Source organism: Cuculus canorus, chromosome 14 (assembly GCF_017976375.1).
Source record: "Cuculus canorus isolate bCucCan1 chromosome 14, bCucCan1.pri, whole genome shotgun sequence".
Taxonomy (NCBI): Eukaryota; Metazoa; Chordata; class Aves; order Cuculiformes; family Cuculidae; genus Cuculus; species Cuculus canorus.
In genome coordinates, this window is record NC_071414.1 from 15,989,975 (window position 1) to 16,008,786 (window position 18,812).

General features: G+C 46.4%; 1 protein-coding gene across 1 annotated transcript in view; it reads left to right on the forward strand.

Annotated features, from left to right (window-relative positions):
• Window positions 1-18,812, forward strand: part of COL23A1 (collagen type XXIII alpha 1 chain) — a 188,927-nt gene that overhangs the window by 163,645 nt on the left and 6,470 nt on the right. The window contains exons 8-26 of the mRNA XM_054079887.1: window positions 5,499-5,615; window positions 6,043-6,078; window positions 6,581-6,607; window positions 7,027-7,053; window positions 8,176-8,220; window positions 8,818-8,880; window positions 10,211-10,255; window positions 10,730-10,807; window positions 12,608-12,661; window positions 13,428-13,472; window positions 13,960-14,049; window positions 14,416-14,487; window positions 15,253-15,294; window positions 16,195-16,221; window positions 16,662-16,733; window positions 16,828-16,881; window positions 17,238-17,264; window positions 17,751-17,804; window positions 18,454-18,540. Of these exons, the coding sequence (XP_053935862.1) occupies window positions 5,499-5,615; window positions 6,043-6,078; window positions 6,581-6,607; window positions 7,027-7,053; window positions 8,176-8,220; window positions 8,818-8,880; window positions 10,211-10,255; window positions 10,730-10,807; window positions 12,608-12,661; window positions 13,428-13,472; window positions 13,960-14,049; window positions 14,416-14,487; window positions 15,253-15,294; window positions 16,195-16,221; window positions 16,662-16,733; window positions 16,828-16,881; window positions 17,238-17,264; window positions 17,751-17,804; window positions 18,454-18,540 (1,062 nt within the window). The remainder of the gene's footprint in view (window positions 1-5,498; window positions 5,616-6,042; window positions 6,079-6,580; window positions 6,608-7,026; window positions 7,054-8,175; window positions 8,221-8,817; window positions 8,881-10,210; window positions 10,256-10,729; window positions 10,808-12,607; window positions 12,662-13,427; window positions 13,473-13,959; window positions 14,050-14,415; window positions 14,488-15,252; window positions 15,295-16,194; window positions 16,222-16,661; window positions 16,734-16,827; window positions 16,882-17,237; window positions 17,265-17,750; window positions 17,805-18,453; window positions 18,541-18,812) is intronic.

The window sequence follows — 18,812 nt, forward strand, 5'->3', positions numbered from 1 at the left end:
CCATTTTTCTTTTTTCCTTTAGAAGCAGTTAAGTCACTTTTTTGAAGTTTGTGTCATTTTTGAAGCAGGTCCCACCTTGGGTGCCTTTGGAAATGTCATCTTTGGGATCAGAGAGCCCCTAAAATTTCTCCAATAGATTTATGCCCTGTGTGGCTGAGGAGGGACTCAGCATAAGCATCAACCTTCTCTAAGTGCCCACCGACATACTTCAAAAAGGCTTTGAGAATTGATTCAGTGGCACATGGGCCTGAGGTTACCTTCCTTGGCTGTGGATGACTTTGGGGCTGGTGGCTCGGGCAGTGCAGGAGATGCTCAGGCTCTGAAACCTGCATCAAATAACGCAGGAATCTACCTCCTGCCACAGCTTCTGTTTGTGCTGCGGGAGATTGGAGACAGGCTCCCTCTGGACTCACAGGGTGCCAACACTTGTCCTATGGTTTAATCTACCAAGAAAAACAGGCTTTTTTTGCTTCTGATCTGCATTTGTCCAGGTTTTGCTTTACTTTTACTTTTATTCACTTTTTTTTTTTGCATTACAGTAAGAAAAAGGCTTGGAAACAATTTGGAAGGAAAGGGGGAGAAACAAGCCTAGTAGGGCCATGCCACAACTAGTTTTAACTACTGATGCCTGCTTTGAAAATAGCTTCCTTTACGTGTCTGGACAAACAAGGTTGTGAATTGGTTATGAAGCTCCTTGGTACCATCTGGCCCAGATTATTTTTTATTTCGTAATTTACTCTATCTTCTTCCTCAAGTTTCAGCGGCAGCTTTCTTTAGCTGATTTTTGAAAGATGTGTCGCAGCAAGTCCGAGCATCAACAGGAGGATGAATAACTAGGGATGTATCTAGTGCTGCCGCCCTCATGAATGTGCGTGTCTATGGGTGATGGAGTGGGGATAGTGTGTGTCAGTGAAGACAAAAATATTATCATTAGGAATGATAGATTAGTAAAGAATAATGCTTGGGGCAGCTTTGGAGAGACAGTCTGCAGTGGAAGTCTGCAAGTCCTCATTGTATATAATTAAAGATAGAAGTTAGCAAGATCAAATTTAGAATAGCAAGATTTAACATGACAAAAACTAGAATATAACCCTAGAAGAAGCATATACCAGCATCATATTTCATACCTTCTTCAGAAAGGACTGACCCTGAAAGTAGGATTGCTTTGCTCAGAAAGTTTTGTAACCCCTTGATAACCTCTTATCCCTTCTCTGTGAAAAAAACACCTGCTGTTCAGACATAAAATTTGACAGCTCAGAGCTTCAGCCTTAAAGGTGTTCTTCTGATACACAAGCTATTAATAGGACTCTGTATTCCTTTCAGTCCAGTGTCACATGCAGAAATACATTAGAAAAGGATGAAGGCAATTAGGGATTTGCTACTGAATTCATGTCTGTGCTGCTTCTCTTTCTGTCCCTAATAAGCACCTGCCACCGGCGTGGACAAAAAGAGAGATTATTGCACGCCTGAGTGTGCCGAAGGCAGATGTTGGAGGGTGATTTTGGAGAGCCGAGGAGGGAGTTCACGTTAGGTTGCCTTTAGATACTGAACGCTGGTGCTTGCAAACGGCATCAGGGAGGCTGTTGCACAGCCTCGATTAACCAGGATGGGGAATAAAATATGCTCAAATACTGCTAAATGCATACAGGGAGAAACCGAGAGCAGATGTTCTCTCTGCTCCGGGGAAGAAAGAGGGAGTTGAAGCAGGATGCTGCCAAGGCTGGGGCTGCTGTGTCCTGACATTCGTGCTTCTATTTGTCTTCTAAAATCAAACATAGTATACCTCTGAAAAGGACAGTTTTGGTAAGCACGGCTCGTGCCCTGGGCTGGCTGCTCTGGATTTATTCCCTTAGCTTGGGTGATCTCGTTCTTACTGACAGTTCAGACGTTTAGATAAATGATGGGATTGATGGATCTTCGCACATCTGGGCTAGCGGATGCGCAGGGCGTGTGGCAGCAGCGCAGGGTTTGCTCTCCAGAGAGGGAAAAGAGATTTCAACCTGTGGAAGGAATGCTCTTGTCTTCAGTGACCCATGCGGCATGCTCCTGCTCGATGGCCAGCGCTGCTGGAGACGGCACCAGTAACGTCAGCACCCGTATCCTGAGCCGCTGGGGGATTCCGTGCTGGCGGGGCTGGGCTGGAGTTCAGCCTGCAGATAGATAGGTTGCCTTTTCTCTCTTACTTTCTGCTAAAAGTTCTTGCTCAGTTTACGTTGCAGATAAAACTCAGCATGGGAAGCGTCTTGCAGAGCTCACAGTAAACACAGATGCATGCGTATTTGTTTTGGTTTGGTTTGGTTTATTTTATTTTGTTTTATTTTATTTTATTTTATTTTATTTTATTTTATTTTATTTTATTTTATTTTATTTTATTTTTTTCTGCAATATTACGTTGAAATGGCAAAGTCCAGTACTCTAAAGCTGGAAATTGCCAATATTCAAAGTTTCTGTGCTCAAAGACTCCACGGCCACACAGGGTCAGACCTAAAGGCCAGTTAGCCCAGTGTCCCATGGCCAGACGCATCAGGAGAGTGTAAATCTGGAGCAGGAATGTGTAACTCTAACACACTTAACTGCTCTCCCGGAGCCTGGTTATCTACATCCCGAATATTTCTTGGGCCAGAGATGGTGTCTCCGTATTTACTAGCCCTCAGGGCTGTTCACCATTCATGGCCCCTTCTATAACACAGTTTATTTAAAATTAAACGTGCAGTGGTTGGATTTTGTAGGATACAGCGTTTGGCCTCTGAGCAAGTGCAAGTTGTCATTTCACGTGGAAACAGGGCTGTGCTTGGGAGTTGTGAAACTGGATGGTGCTCTGCACTCTAAGGGATAAAGGAAGGACCCTCAGTTTCTGCCTTGCTTTGGGCTTTTCTGAAGATCCCACTTGATGGTCTTGTGTGTCTTCGCGCACATAAGAAGCCATAAATCTCAGTCCTTTGGGTCTGCTACAAAAACCTTTGCTCCCAATAGAGTCTTTCTGGTGAGTTCTGTAGTATTTGGATGGCCTGGCTGGGTGCAAGAGCACTTTGTGCCCCTTAATTTTGACACGACATCATCTCGGTTTTCAAAAATCTTAGGATTTCAGCATTTTTCCTCTCAAAATGGCTGTATTTAAGTGAGAGCTGAGCTAAAGCCTCTTTCTGCAGCTTGAAAAAAATTCTTGGGAGGCATTTATTTTCCAGGGTTGATCATTATATATATATTTTTTTGTAATCTGACTTTTGCTTTACCCTCCCTTTCTGAGATGACAGTGTTAAAACATCTGTGCTCAATGGACCTGTGCGTGCCTGCAGCTAAGCCTGTCCGGGGGGGCTGGGCAGGAGGTGGGCTTGCCTAAGCAATATTTACTCCCAAAATTGAATTTTGGGGTTATCTGTAATTTGTGTGAAAGGTTTAAAAGCTCCCTGGGTAATTTAGTCAAGAGGCTTGTTCCTTAGAAAGCTTCCAGAATCCTCCTGGAGGATGTGCTGTGAGTTCCCAAGGGGCTTCTTGTGGCTTTGCTCCATCCTTTTGGTCCCTCCTACGGATGTGTGCAGGGGTGGACGGGGGGGAAAGGGAGAGGCAAGTGATGTCCTAAGAAAGGAAATATCTTACCGCTTCTCCCTAGATTGAAAAGTGGAAAGGCTAGAAGACAATAGGAATGACTACTGACATGGTCTGAATACATTGTTTTTGCATCAAATAAATCTGAGAGATTTATCTGCATTTTTCAGGCTGGGGAACACATCAGTATTCATTTTAGTCTTGGAAAAAATTATAATATCTGGTCCCGGGAGAAATACTGGGATATATCCCCCGTGGGGTTTACTGGAATAATGTTCTTTATTCTGCAGAAAGCCCTGCAGTAGGGGAATCCTGTGTACCCCAGCTGCTTTGAATATCCTATTGTGCAGTAAACTAATGAAAAGATACTTGTTTCCCTATGTCTGTTTACTGCTTACCAAGCTCCAGTGTTTCCAGAACATTAAAACAGCTGCTATTGTCTACCTAGATTGTTTCCTCCTCGTGCACCAAGTAATTATCAAAGAAAAAAATGTTCTATATTGTTAAAGCCTTTAAAACTCGCTCTCCTGCTGTGTTTTCGTCCTCAATTCTTGCTCTTTCCTCTTCTGCCTCTGACTTTACCTGACTAGATGGTTTTTCCCCGCCTCAATCATGGATTTCTGGCTAACGATCATCTTGTCTTTAGCCGCCGAGTGCTCAAGGTAGACATCGCATCTGCTGCCGCCGGTTTGCTGTGATGCTTTCAGTCGCTTTTGTTTCTTCTCTGGGGCTGAGAGTGCACTATTGCTGTTTTATAATTAATTGTCAGTACTGTGGCTACGTTCAGAGGTTCTTGTTGGGTGTGAAACCCCACTGGAATTTAGGGGGAATTTTGTCAAAGTAGAGAGACCTAAAAGTGATGGGGTTTAATATTTGGTCCATTTCCCATTGTGAGAACTGGGAATCAAGCAGCAAAGTCCCATAAACGTTGATATGAACAGTGCTGGTATTGTAAAATAAAATGCATTAAACTGGAGTCATCTAAATCCTCGTGCTCTAACCGTGACATTTTAATTAGGCAAAATTCAGTGGGAGACTCTTGACTCAACCTAATTGGATGCAGCATTCAGCATTTGCAAAAGGATTTTTTTTTTAAAAAAGGGATTTTATTTTTTTTTTAAAACTATGCTGTGATTTAGGAGCACGGATCTTGCTGAAAGGCCGTGGGATTTGTGCTGCTAAGTCACTTAAGGACTTCTGAAAATCCCACACTTGTCCCTGATTTGAGGGTGGACCACATATTAAATACAGCCCTTTTACTGCCTCAGTGGTAACCCTTCCAGATGTTGCTAAAAGATTTATGAGGTGGCTTTTCCGTGAGGTTTTCCATTGTGCAGCCACATGGATGTGCCCGGCCACAGCCCCAGGGCTGGGCTGTGGTGGCTGGCGGCGGAGTTGGGAGCCGATAACTGGGCAACGGGTGCTCCCCTCCGGAGCAGTCACCTAGCAAACCTTCACAACCACGCAGAGACCCAGCTGCTGCTTTTTGATTTGCATCCAAGCAATGCAGGGTGTGAGCTGTGCTGGATGTTAATATATGACTTTGGCTGGATTTAAAGGATACTGCTAAGCGCTACTCTTTTTTTTGTGTGGTCCACTAAGCTGTGGAATTGTGTTGCATGCTCCATGCCAGCATGTTGTTGGGTCTGGGCTATTTCTGGGCGCTCTCAGATTGGTGGTTCCCATGCAGATTGTCACTAAGCAAGGGCTTAATGAGATAAAACCTCTTTGTAAGGCGTTGAGCAAAACCCTGGTTAAGAAACCAAACCCAAAGGGTGCGAAGCAGCCATGAGCTCCCAACTTTCCCGGTTGGCAACTGTAATTAAGCTCCCCTGGGACAGCGGAGGTCAGGGTGCTGATGGCTTAAGGATGCAGTGCATGTCACAGGCACCCCGCGGCCGCTGCTTGCCAACACCACTTCATCTCACCATGTCTGTGTGAACTTCTTCCAGGGCGATCAAGGTCGAGATGGAGCCACTGGTCCCCCTGGTCCACCAGGACCCCCAGGTGCCCGCGGGCCTCCTGGTGACACGGGAAAAGATGGCCCAAGAGGACCTTCAGGGCCGCCTGTAAGGACGGGAGTTGCACAGGGAGCACATGGCAGGCAGTTCCCATCCCAGCAAAGGAGAAGAGGGGGAAGGATGCTCCCTTCCCCGGTGCTGCCACCCCAGCCGCTGGGTCCCCAGCCTGAGCCAGCAGTTGGGCTCTGATGGCGGCGCATACAGCAAAGCTTTGGGCATGGAGGGGAGAAAGAGGGGACTCTCCACCTTCAGTTTTGGATCAAAGAGCAGGACCTGGAAATATATTTGTGGGTGCTGGTTGTAGCTCAAAGAGCCTGGAGGAGATCTCTTCAGATGACCTGTTGCAAATCTCCAGATCGCTGGCAATTCATTTAATAAAATAATGCAATGCAATGCCACCAAACATCCTAATTTTGCTGAGTGTTTTGGAAAATGAGGAATAATAGTTTCAATGTTAACCTTTTTATTTTTGCAGGGTCCCAAGGGTGAGCCAGGAGAGGATGGCCTCATGGTTAGTATTGCCCAGCAGCATCCGTGTGTGCATGCTCCTCGCTTTACATCACCCTTTAACTCTCTTCAGCAAATGGGTTTGTGTCAATGCTTTTGGAAAAACCCACTGGAAATTATAGATGCCCTAAAATAAATGTTTGTCCAGGGGTACCAGTACCAGCAGGGAGAAAAGAGGCCAGTCTTTGTCCCCTTGGTTCCTCTGGAGGGATGTGCTGCTTCTGTATCGCCACTTCTTCCCCCCTGAAGCCTCCTGTCATTGTAACTCCAATTCACTAAGGTCTTGGTTTATAAAAAGATGTTTATAGTACATAAAATACACAAGCCATCAAAGAATATTTATTTTTTACTGGGTACACAGAGATCTTACATCTGTATTTGTAAGGGAAGTTGAGAAGTTGGCATCTGTCCTTTTTTTCATGGGAACTAAAGTACTTTTGGAAATATTTTTATCGTGTTATACTCTATTGTCAAACAAGCATACCAACTACTCTTACGTTCAATAGGGTGCCAGGGGACCTCCAGGACCAAAGGTGAGTGATAAGTAATTTGTCTGTCTCGTTTTAACACAAGTGCTTGAGATATTACCGCATAAGGGGGTTGGAGATAAAAGTATCTTGCACTGGACTTGCACTTATTAGTATTTATCAGATACCAGATTTCCAAGGTATCTCGTTAGCCACTGACCTGGGGCTGTAAATGTCGAACGTGTCCCCTACTCAATACCACAGCCACTGCCCGTGTCAAAACCTTGACGTGGGGGTGGAGGGAGCCGCAAGGGCCTGGAAGGGGGTGCTGTGGGAATATGCTTTCTTAGATATTGGGGGAAATAAAAATGATCAAGACAAGGCAAGTATCTTATTTTTGCAATTAGTTTTGATTATCTGTACAACTGGTTTTATTTTCTGTTATGTCCCTACACTTCTTTCTCTTCTGTTTGTTGCTGTTGAAGGGTGAACCTGGCATCCAAGGGAAAAAGGTAAAATGGCCATTCTTGGTTGGTTTCTTTTCGTTTGGTTTGGTTTTTATCTCTTTGCTTTGCTTAGTGCTCAACAAGGGAAACCATTGCCAGACACTGGTGGAGAAGTCATAGCCGTGGCTGTCCATACCGAGCCTTTCCGTGTGTTCCCTGGCTTTATTGCACATGCGGCCCTGAAGCATGGGTACAGCCGTGCCTTCAGCCTGGTTTTTGTTACCACAAGCAAACCAAAAGCTGTAGTCGTATCTGCCCAACAGAAAAAGAATAAAACGGCAAATGCCAAACAAAGCAGTAGGTCTTGAGCCCTTTCACTCCAGTAATTCAAGCTGAACCAAGAAGCGCCTGGAAGCTGCTGTCTGCCCAGCGACTCCCAGGATGGGTTGGAGATTCCTGGGATGGACGTTTCTGCAGAGCACCCCGGTCTCGTGGGGGTCGCCCACTCTTTTACAGACAGGCACTCTGCTTGGGTTGGGCATTGAAGACTGTGGGAGGTTCACGTGTCCAAATTCTCCACATTTTCCTCTGGTAGTGCCATCAGACAGTGGATAAATCACTGCCTTTAACTGAAGCCAAAGTGCTGACAGAGCCCAGCATTTCTCTCTCACTGCTTTGCCCCAAACCAGAATTGGCCATGGGTGTTTTTCAGGCCAGAATTTGGTTTTGAAAATTGTATAACTGGCCAATAAAATTAATATTTTTAACATCTACAAAGTGATTTTGCTCCAGAGAAACAATGAAGCATGGTAAGTGAAACAAGAAAATCTCCTCCTGGCAAATGGGTGACTTGTGGTGAAGTCTGTGAGGATGGGTGGCAGCTTGCAGGAGGTCTTTGGGACCCAAAAAGACTAAAAAGCTTTATCTAATTTCTATTGAAGATGAGAGAGCACCTTCCCTAGGGCCTGCTGTAAGCAAATACTGGGAGAAGCCCATCTGCCTCCCTGGGAGAGCAGGGAGGACCGTGCTGGAGCCTCCTGGGCTCTTTGCTGCAGCTTTCCCCTGGCCTCCAGCAAACCTGAGTTGGTCTCAGGTCTTTGCAACACTCAGTGGGGTCAAGTGATGTGTTTGATCTCAGTAAGTGTGTACAAGCTCTTTGTATATCACTTTTATCTTCTGTTTCATCAGGGTGATGACGGGATCCCTGGGGAACCAGGACTTATGGGCCCTAAGGTATGTTCTGGTTTGTGTCCACTTTATGTCTGTGCTGCTTGGCAGCATCTTTTGCTCTCTGGTTTCTTGGCATACTATCACAATTGGAGCAGGCTGAGAAGCACAATTCTACCCTGACACAGAAAAAGAACAAAAATATGAGGAATGGAAGCATAACCCACTCCTCTGCCACTGTGGCTCTGCCCAGAAGTTTACAAAGACAGCTCATTGACTATGGCAGAGAATTGTCATTTAGAAGCTCTTGTTTCAGAAGTAAATTGGGGAGCATTGCTGGAGTTGGAGCTGGGGTTCGGGATGTGGGTTTGCACTGCCCAGATCAGGGCTTTCCACTGGAGCCTTCTCCAGGTGATGTGGTTTTGGGGCTCACATTAAGGCTGAACGTAACCCCCTGCAGCCAAACTGTTAAGCCTGAAAGCTTCATTTTTATCTCAAAACCTCCCCTTTTGCACCAAGGCAACGTGATGCGTTTCAGGCTAAAAGCAGAGCTTTGCCCACTCGTGTATGTAAAAATAAAGATAAAGTAATAACATTATAACCCGAAGAAATCTGCTCTCCATCCTACCCTTCTAGCGATTGTCACAATTGTCTTGTTTTCAGGGAGAAAAAGGAAGCGTGGGTCCCAAGGGGGAGAACGGCACAGATGGCTTGCCAGGACCCAAGGTAAATGGAAATCCATTCGGTATGAGGCTGGGCAGGGCGCTCACCTGAGTGGGGGCTTTAAGGCTTTGCCTTCTGAAAGGCTCAAAACCACCCAAATTGAAATAAAGTAGGGCGGTGTTAAGAAATGTTTTGCCTTTTCCTGGTGATTTAATGAAAGCTGGATTCAGGCAGAGATCAGTATAAGAGTTTTTTGAATTGTCTCCTTGCATGTTTCCCATCGAATTGCCTCTCTTTCCCTGAGAGAGCTAAACCTCTGTTCACGTTTTTATCCACTGCATTGATGGCTCCGGTATCGCTCCAAAGCCCAGAGTGCTTACGTGCCGTCCTGTTCGATTGACCTTCATCACTGCCAAGAAATGCAGTGAGACAGTCTTGATGTGTTAAGTGGTGATGATGAGATGCGGACAGCATTCACGGGTCTTTATTTCCCACCTCAGCTGCTTCTTATTTAGTAAGAGCTGTATCCAGTCGTGTTTTCTATATCAAGCAGCCGTGGCTCCTTGTTGGGCAGGAAACTCTACGTAATGAAGAAACATGGGCTTGGGTGACCCTTAGCCTTTTTTCTTTTCCTGAAACCATGGTAGAAATGCTGGTTTGTTCCACCTGGGATTGCTGAATTGACTTTTCCTATGGGAAGTCTTTGTGTTTATACCATTTCTTTTTTTTCTGGAGAACTTTAATTTGGCCAGAAAGTGGAGTTTCATGGGTATGGCAAAAGATGTATTTTCTGAATCTTGAACTGAGTTTCAGGCCTGCTGTGGGAAAAAACTGCTGCTTTCCAAAACTTCCTAAATTTAAAAAACAAAATAGTGGGAGTGGAGAGGAAGAAAAGGAAGGGGGGAGGGGGGAAAATTAAAAAGAAAACTTTGGCACAGTCATTTTCCTTAAATTCATCCTCAAAAATGATTTAAATGTGTCAGCTGAAACTTTCCACACACAAAATTCAGCCTAAAGCAAAGAGAGAGCCATGTGAAACTTCAGCACAAAGAGCTGCAGCTTGGCACGCTCGGAGCAGACAGCGGAGCCGGAGAGCGGCACGGCACATCGCCGTTATGGGGAGCTCAGCCTTAAGCAGGGCCCCCCTGCCCCCTCTGCAATGAGAAGGTTTCTCACCATCAACTAGCTCACACCAACGTTATTTTTTGCAAAATGTATTTGCTCTGAAATCAAATCCGTCTTTTCACTCAGAGCAGCAATTCCTTGTTGGTGCCATATATTGTCTTAACCTAAAACACATCTTGGCATCTCATGTAGTTACAGGATTTTGAAGATAAAAATCCTATATTTTTCCTTGATCTCTTTGAACCAAAAATGTGATTTTGATTTTCAGGGTGAAGCTGGTGAGAAGGGAGGAATCGGCTCCATTGGCCCCCGGGTATGGATGGTTAGGGTTTTTCTTTTTCAGTTTGGAGCCAGATATTTGCCTCGACCTGAGCTGTTCCCAGACACCTTTTTCTGCTTAATATGTGGCTGGATCAGTTCAGAAAATAAAGGTGCTGCATATTTAAACAAACCATTACGTAGGTACTAGATGCTGCCACAGGAGATAGCTCTGGGAAATGCACTCAAGTCCAATTTTCTTATCAATGTGACCATCCTGTGACCCTTCTTTTTGCAAGAGTTGAATTGGCGTTGTCAAGTGAGGATTTTTATGCACTTCTGAGCTGCAGAAATGTATGTCCTTCTAAGGATGCTGAATGACAGTTACAGCTGTAGACTAGGAACTGATTTAACTGATGGTGTTGGTAAGGTGATAGTCCCCCAGACACCTGGGTATCAGGTCTTTGCTTTCATACCATCTGCTTCTCAGATGCTGCAAAAACTCAACAGGATTTGTCCCTGATTACAGGGTCCCCCCGGCCTGAAAGGGGAACAGGGTGACACTGTGGTGATTGACTACGATGGCCGAATCCTGGATGCACTCAAGGTAAGCCCCGCACCAAGGCCACGTCGATTCCTGGGGGTTAATAGATTAAAGGGGCTGAAAAACTGCTGAGCTCTGGCACAGGGACGTTGTGGCACTGTGTTTGTGTCTATTCCACTCCTCCTTTCCGAGATCTCGGTTTTAACACAGAGCAGGCTGGGAGGGAAGAGCTTATTGCATCCGGGAGCTCAGGGTATTTAGGATATAATGGCTATAAACTGGAGAGCGGCAGATTTAGAGTAGACGAAAAGAGGAATTTCTTCACTATGAGAGTGGTGAGGTCCTGGCCCAGGTTGCCCAGGGAAGGTGTGGCTGCCCCATCCCTGGAGGTGCCAGGATGGATGGGGCTTGGGCAGCCTGATCCAGCGGGAGATATCCCTGCAATGCAAGAGGGTTGGAACTGGATGATCTTGAAAGTCTCTTCCAACCCAAATTATTCTATGATTGTATGATATACCAGCAAAAATGGTGGCAAAACTCGAGGCTGCGCGCTCAGGCTGGGTACCAGGCTCATGGGATCCAGCTATGGGATGTGAGTTAATATTCCGCAGGTAAAGGCAACCCGATGCAGCCCATGACATGACAACAGTTGATGCAATGGTTGCGATCAGCCCAATTGTGGCTTCATTGCTGCTGGGTGTGGGGTGCTATTCCCACAGCACGGTGTGGAGCCACAGTTTTCACTGAGCATCCTCTGGAGCATTTTTCTCTGTGAGAAGCAGTTGGGATGCAGAAGAAAGGGAAACAGTGCCTGAGTCCTAACCTCCCTGACCGAGCAGCACCCTGCCCTTTTCGTTACGATGAAAGAAGCCAAGTAGAATAAATACTTAATTACCAACATATTTGAGAACCATCCTAATTGTTTTATAACAGGCTGCAGGGATACACAAAGTGATGGTAATTACCGTTTGCCAGATGTCTGTGCGGCATGCGACGTTGTGAGTGGAGTTTGTGGAGTGCCGTGGTTGGAGAGGTTCCATCAAATGTCTGGAGACCTCATCTGTTGGGCCCAGCCCCTCTCCCGTGTGCTGCATGTGGAGATTGCCAAGGGGCACGTCACTGAACCTCGCTAACGTTGCCATTTTCCTGCTTATCAGCTGTTTCCAGTGTTTGCTCACTGACCTGTCTCACGGGCAGGGCTTTGGAAAGGGGTGGCTTGACACGGCTTCGAGTGTGATTAAACGGAACAGTATTTGAACATGCAGTTATGGAAAAAGGTGCTTGGGAATGTGATACGGTTTTAGTTTTCAGCCGAGCAAAACCGTGAGTTTTATTGTTTGAGATAATTTGCAAGTCACAAAATATATGTTCATCTCAAGGTAATTTGTGGTGTCTGCACCAGCAATGCCCACGAAAAACAGCTTATTGGAGTGTGCAAGGTTTTCCTGCTGTTAGTGCCCACACAAACGCCTTCACCTCCCCTCTTTAAATTGCACTTCCCTGGCTGGTTTCAGGAGGACAATTCTCCCCCGCACAGCTGGCTGGAGAAGTGCAAAAAAAGGAGAGTGCAAAAAGAGGAGACCAGGCTCGGGGCCACACCTCTGGCTTAAGGCATTTTCTGCTGCACACGTACCCCCGGCTAGTGCTGGTTGTGTTTGCTTTTGCATGAATACCCCCTGTGCCAGAGGGGCCCTTGGGTCACTGCATGTAGCTCATCACGGCGTTTGGGCACCTGTGGGTCACACGAGTGTCTGTGGTAGATGACAGTCAGAAGCTGCTCCCAGCTCATCCCCAGCAGCACGAGGACAGTGTGCCACATTCATATTAGTTATGCTTGTGCCTGGTTTGTTTGCTGTGTTTCAGGGTTCACCGGGTCCCCCAGGGCCACCAGGCCCCCAAGGCGCTCCAGGTCCCAAGGTAAGCCCAACCTCTGCCATGCAGATGGCATCTCCTAAAGAGTGATGTGGTTCTTGGTAGATCTCCACGCAGTGTCTCCCAAGATAACACATGGCAGGCGATAATGCCTGTGGGGCTTAAGGCTCTGCATGGTGAAGGCAATGCTATTCAGTGCTTCTGTAGGCTGAAAAAGGAGGCTTACAAAAAAAAAAGCCAAAGCTTTGTTGACCTATCTCTGCTTTCCAGCCTTCTCCAGAGAACGCTCTCCCAGAAACAAATCCACTTCCAATCTTACACCTCACAGGTGAAATCCTGGCCCCTCCAAGATTTCCTCACTGCACACAGTGGGAGGCAGAAGTAAATGGGAGAAGCAGTTGTGAGGAGCAGCTGGTGGTCCCAAAGGCTGTGCCAAGCTGCCCTCCATGCCACCATCCCCGTAAGCTTCTTGCCGCCCCAGTACCTCGTCCAAGCACGACCACACTGTCTTCCTGCTTCACAAGCAGTGACCTACAGTCAGATGTAGTTTCTTTAAAAGAAGAATTCAACTTGCAGGAAAGTGTGGGATGGGACTTTGGTGCCTCTCATGGTCTCAGTGTTGCCCAAATTCAGACGCGCAGGTAACGCTGGCACATCACTGAAACCTTCTCACTGCTGCTCCTCAGCCCGGCAATGCCAAAACTACAACGTTTGGTAGACATGAATAACTCATTTCATTGCAAAATGTTTTCCCAAGGTGATTCCCTGACTGAATTCACCATGTGCTCCCCTTTTTTTTGTGTCGCTTCAGGGAGAGCTGGGCTTGCCGGGTCCACCTGGACTGGATGGTGAAAAGGTGAGTGGGCACGGCTGGATCAAGCGAGACCTTGCAGAAGCCAAGTTAAAAAGGAGTTTACTGTGTGTCTGTGAGAGCTGCTGCTGCTGCGAAAAACACATCTCAGCCTGCCAGGAGCAAGCTCTGCCCCATAATGTTCAGCTGCATCTCCTTGAATTAATCACCCTTTGCCTATGGCCCTGCGCTCAGTGACTGTGCAGGTGCTGCTCTTGACCATGTCTGCTGAGTTAAAGGGGCTCCATTTATGAGTGTTTCATCAGATATTGTCTAAAATTTTATCGTAAACCCTCCTAGCCCTAAACAGCAGTGATCTCTGCTACGGTCCAGCCAAATTCTGCTGTGCCTTCCAAATTTGCGTATGTAAGTTTGAACATTGTCATGTCTTTGTGAGCTCGTGCTGTGATATGGAGAGAAACAGTGGAAAGGCAGAAATGGCTGGTTTTTAACAGATTTTTCCTAAGCAAGTTGTTTTTCTGTAAACTTCCAGGGTCCCAAAGGAGCGAAGGGTGACCAGGGCAGCACGGGGATCACAGGACAGAAAGGAGAGACAGGAGAAATGGGTTTATCAGGTCCACCGGTATGTCCCTCTTTCTCTCCCTGCACATCTGCTGCTCGGTTCTTTAATGCATCAATTTATGCAAATGCTTGGAATGAGGCTGGATTTGCTGATCTAAGCAATGGCCTTTCCACACCGCGTTACTGCAGAGCTGGAGGATGCAGGAACGTGGCATTTTCTTTGCTAATGATGATGATAACGGCTTATTCAGAAGGTGATCTAAGCTGGTAGCAAGGAGGAGAAAATCGATTCTGAGCCCCCTGGGGATGAACATGAGCTTTGCTTGAGCCAAGGCTGGAGTTCAGGGGAAGACAAACGTATTTTTCTCTCTTATTTTTGCCTTTCTGGAAGATGTTCCACATCAGCATTACATTTTTGTGTTTTTAGGGAGCAGAAGGGCCAAAAGGAGACAAAGGAGAAAAAGGAGACACTGGGTCACCATGTTTGCAGAATAATCATGTAAGATCCCGGCAACTCTTCCACAACTCGGAGTCAGGTGAAATTGGGGTGTACAGGTGGAGCTCCCGTTTCCGCACCCATCAGCATAGTGGAGGGGAGCAAAACTCAACAGGAACTTTCAGATGTGTCTAAATGGGGGATTTATGCATTAGGGAAGAACGCTGCATGCTCAGCACTACAAAATTACTTTAGATTTTGCATCATTTGCATCACACTTTAGATTTTGTACGAGGGTGAGGTACTGGATGCTGCTCTTGTAATTACATTTTGTTCTAAACATATTAGGCAACTTGCAGTTTTATAGGATTTCTGTGTCCTTTTTTATTTATTCGTGCCTTTTGCTTAAAAAAATATCATGGGTTTTAATTGTTGGGTTTTTTTTTTTTTTACTAGTGATGTGAGAGCTCTAATTTTGTCCTAGTTTGGGGTTTTTTTTTCTTTTTTTTCAATCAAAAAGGCTGGTTTCCTCTGATCTGTGCAGAAAATTGCATCATTTTCCATTCTATCCAGTTTGCAGCTGGCAAATATACTGAGTAGCATGGGTCATGCCTCTCATTTTGGAGGCCAGCTTGATTCATGTGCTTATTAAGATTCGTTTATTAATAAATCCTATGAGTAACTCTGATTAGCAGATATTTTGACTCAAGCCATTAAATCAGAGGGCATTTAATCATGATTCTGGGCTGTGTGAGGTATCCAATTCTCTCCTCCCTGTGCTGACGCTGTGCCCAGCCCCGTTAACGCGCCGTTTGATTCCCTTTACAGATCATACCTGAGCCTGGACCCCCCGGATTACCCGGCCCTATGGTAGGACTCTGGAAAGCATCTCATACGGTTGAGCATGGCTCCAGACTGGTTATCTCATGTGATTAGTTAAGGACGAGGGTGGTTTGCTCTATGTAATCGTTGTGGGCTGCTGCGAGTCTGGGAATACCATCAGGGAAGAGCTACAGCCTTGTGTGCTTTGTTTGGAGAGGTGGAAGCACCTGATTTAGGCAAGTGCATCAGCATTTGTGGCACAAACTGCAAATAACCAAGTCGTTCCTTGAGATGGGGAACAGATTAAACCTTGTGGGATGGGAAAACCTATTCCCCACCCTGATGGTGTCTGTATTCCCAGATATTTCCCCAAGTCAGTAATTTTTTTTACCATCAACTGCAGTGGGAAAGGATGTGGGTGATGATGAACAGGCAGAGAATTTTTGATGCAGTTGTCTAAGGTGTTTGGTACCTACGTTGCTCTAAAAGGCTGAGGAGTTGAGGGCATCAGGAAGGTCAGGATGCCTCTGGCGTGTCCAAGATGTACCTCGAGAGACCACTCTATAGAGCAGGTGGCTTTCCAGGCAGCGTTTATAACCCGGGAAGCGTTCATAGCACTGCGGGGGCTCGGAGGGCCATAGTGGCAGGGTGCTGCCCTCCGGAGCTTGCTGTCACTTGCTTCAGCAAAGCTCTTGCAGCTCTCACTCCCCAAACCTCATGTTGCAGAGCTTTATTGTTGCATGTTACACAAAACAGTCCTTTTCCCCAATTTCCAATTCCTCTTCCCCCTGATTTGACATTGGAGAACCACATAAGCTGCCACCTGTCTTGAAAAGAAATATTTGACCATTGTCAGCCCATAATTAAAGCAAGAAATGGTTTGGGAAGCAAACTTCAGAGTTTGGTTTTAAATTCTGGTTTTCAAATACACCATTGTCTTTCCCACAGGGTCCTCCAGGAATCCAAGGGCCTAAAGTAAGTCAGTAAATCAAATGTCACCCACTGTCTCCAGGCCACCAGTGCATTATTTACAGGCTCACAAAGCCCTGTCAGATCTGGGGACTGATTTTTTTGTCACTGTTTGCGACAACACATCCCTTGGTTATGCTGTTCAGCAGCTGGCGTTTCAGAAAACAAGCCAGTTTTCCTTCCAAGCACATTTACAACCTTAAACCCTCCTCCAGCAGAGAGTCCTGAGGGCTCGTGGCACGTGAGAGTCAGGGCTTCCAAACCAACAGGCTTAAACCTGTATTTTAAACTACTTTCTTATGTGGCCCAGTCAAGAGGAAAATGTTAACGGGAGCATGGGCATAAGCATCCCAGAGATGTGGTAGGATGCAGCGCTGGATGTGCGGGGTGGCTGTTCTGGGCGAGGCTGCCAGGTCTTCTCGGTTGATGCCGTTCCATTTATGCAGGGCTTGGATGGTGCAAAGGGAGAAAAAGGTGACAGCGGTGAGAAGGGGGACCAGGGCGACACTGGACCTGCTGTGAGTTATTTTCCCATATCTCATTTCTGGCCATCAACAGAAACCTGCCTTACAGCACCTCTCCCAATGTCTTGTTTCTTTTTCTTTCTTTAAGGGGCTCCCGGGTCCTCCAGGACTCATCGGTTTACCCGGTACCAAAGGAGAGAAGGTAATCACCAGGCTGCAAAAGGAGTGGTTGGATGGGGCCTTGGGCAGCCTGAGCCAGTGGAATGTCCCTGCCCATGGCAGGGGGGTTGGAACTGGATGATCTTTAAGGTCCCTTCCAACCCAAACTATTCTATGGTGTAATCCTAAAAGAGGGGCTGTAAAATCCTGCCGTGGTGGGTCCAGCCAGAACTGCAAAGCTGGGCGCTATCCAAATGCATGGTGAGGAGCTCCCCTCCGACCTCTGGGACTGCTGGGTCAGCCAGAGCTCTCTCTATCAGAGCATTTCACCAGGGGGATATAAATGTACCTGCCACACAAACTCAATATTGGCATGTCTTTTTATTTTTACAACTGCAGGGAAAGCCGGGAGAGCCAGGATTGGATGTGAGTATGGAAAACATCAATTGATACAGTGAAGTGTGAACAACATGCATGTAAAGGCCATCAAATTGCTTGAGATCATTAGAAAAATATGTAGGTAATTGTTATAAACTCCTGTCCCTTAAAGACAGTGCCTGCAGAACAATGTCTGTAAGAAAGGACTTAATTCAGGCCAGTTGCCAGACTACTTCTACTGCACAGCAGTAACTGCTCAGCTAAAGATGCTACAGGGTTACCTTTCTAATTGAGAATATTTGCATTGGATTCAGTGGAACAAAAATCTCCAGTAGATGTAATGTTCCTGGGATAGGTAAAGCACTAGCTTTCCCAAGAAACTGCTGAGATACCGAGTCAACGGGAAGAAAATGTCATCCTGTGGGAGGACAGGTCGATCGCTGGAGGTTGCTTACGTTGAACTGAGGTACCAAGAAGTTACACTAAACTTACAGACTTCTCTTTTTTTCCCTTACCCAAAAATTGTTGTGATAGGGTTTCCCAGGTCTCAGAGGAGAGAAGGGAGAAAGAGGAGAAAGAGGAGAGAAGGTGAGTGGGTTATAGCTGTTGAGGTCCTCGTGGGGCCGGACTGGGCACTCCTGCAGGCACCACTGCTTGCCTGCGCACTGGTTCCCTCTCCAGCCCGGCACTGTTTCTCAGGTCATTGCTACAAGGCCTTTTCTGCAGCACAGGTATTTGCATGGCTTCTGTGTAGGGCAGGTATGGAGTTAATTCCTACCCTTGCAAGCCCGTCCTCTGCCGAGCAAGACCATTGTAGGGACCTGGAGCAGCCTGGCAGCTCCGGGTTGCAAGGAATTGCTAGTTTTGGTTTATAGACCTCGAAAATGGATACGAGTCAAAGGTTTTGTTAACATGGATCCTTAAATAAAACGGTGCCCAGTTGGAAGCAGGAGCCCAGCTGAGCGCAAGGCAGTGACTGCAAGCTAATGTTCCCACTGTTACCAGCCTGGTTTCTGGCAGAAACTGGTCATTTAGTTATTCTGTTATACACTTATCTATTAAAATATCTCCACCTAGCTTTAATTGAAGATTTTCACAGTGATTTAATTACTCAGTTGAGGTTACACCAATGCAGATGTCCCCGCTCTGGGGGTTATGGGACTCTGCAAGTGCTGTGCAAGTTAAAGCCAAGGTGGTTCCCCTTCTGTTCCTGATATTTTTCCTGTTGCACCAACAGGGCGAGCGAGGAATACCGGGGAGAAAAGGAGCCAAAGGGCTGAAGGGGGAACCAGGCCCTCCCGGACTGGATCAGCCTTGTCCCGTGGTATGTCTTTCATTTCACTCATCCTAAGCATGCGTTGCCAGGACTGAGAGGGGACGCAGCTTTGCAGCCAGGGAAAGGGAGGGAGGACTTGGTAGTTCTTTATTTTGCAGTAAATCAGAGCAGATGGTTATTGTTTTCTCACTTTTCTTAACGGTTTGTTTTATCTGCACTGCTGGAAGTTCACTGCTCGCTGTAAAGGCTCCTCTCTGGCCAGATGAGAGTAAGCTATAGCAGTAAAAATAAAGAATCTTTGTGTAAAGACCTTCTTATTG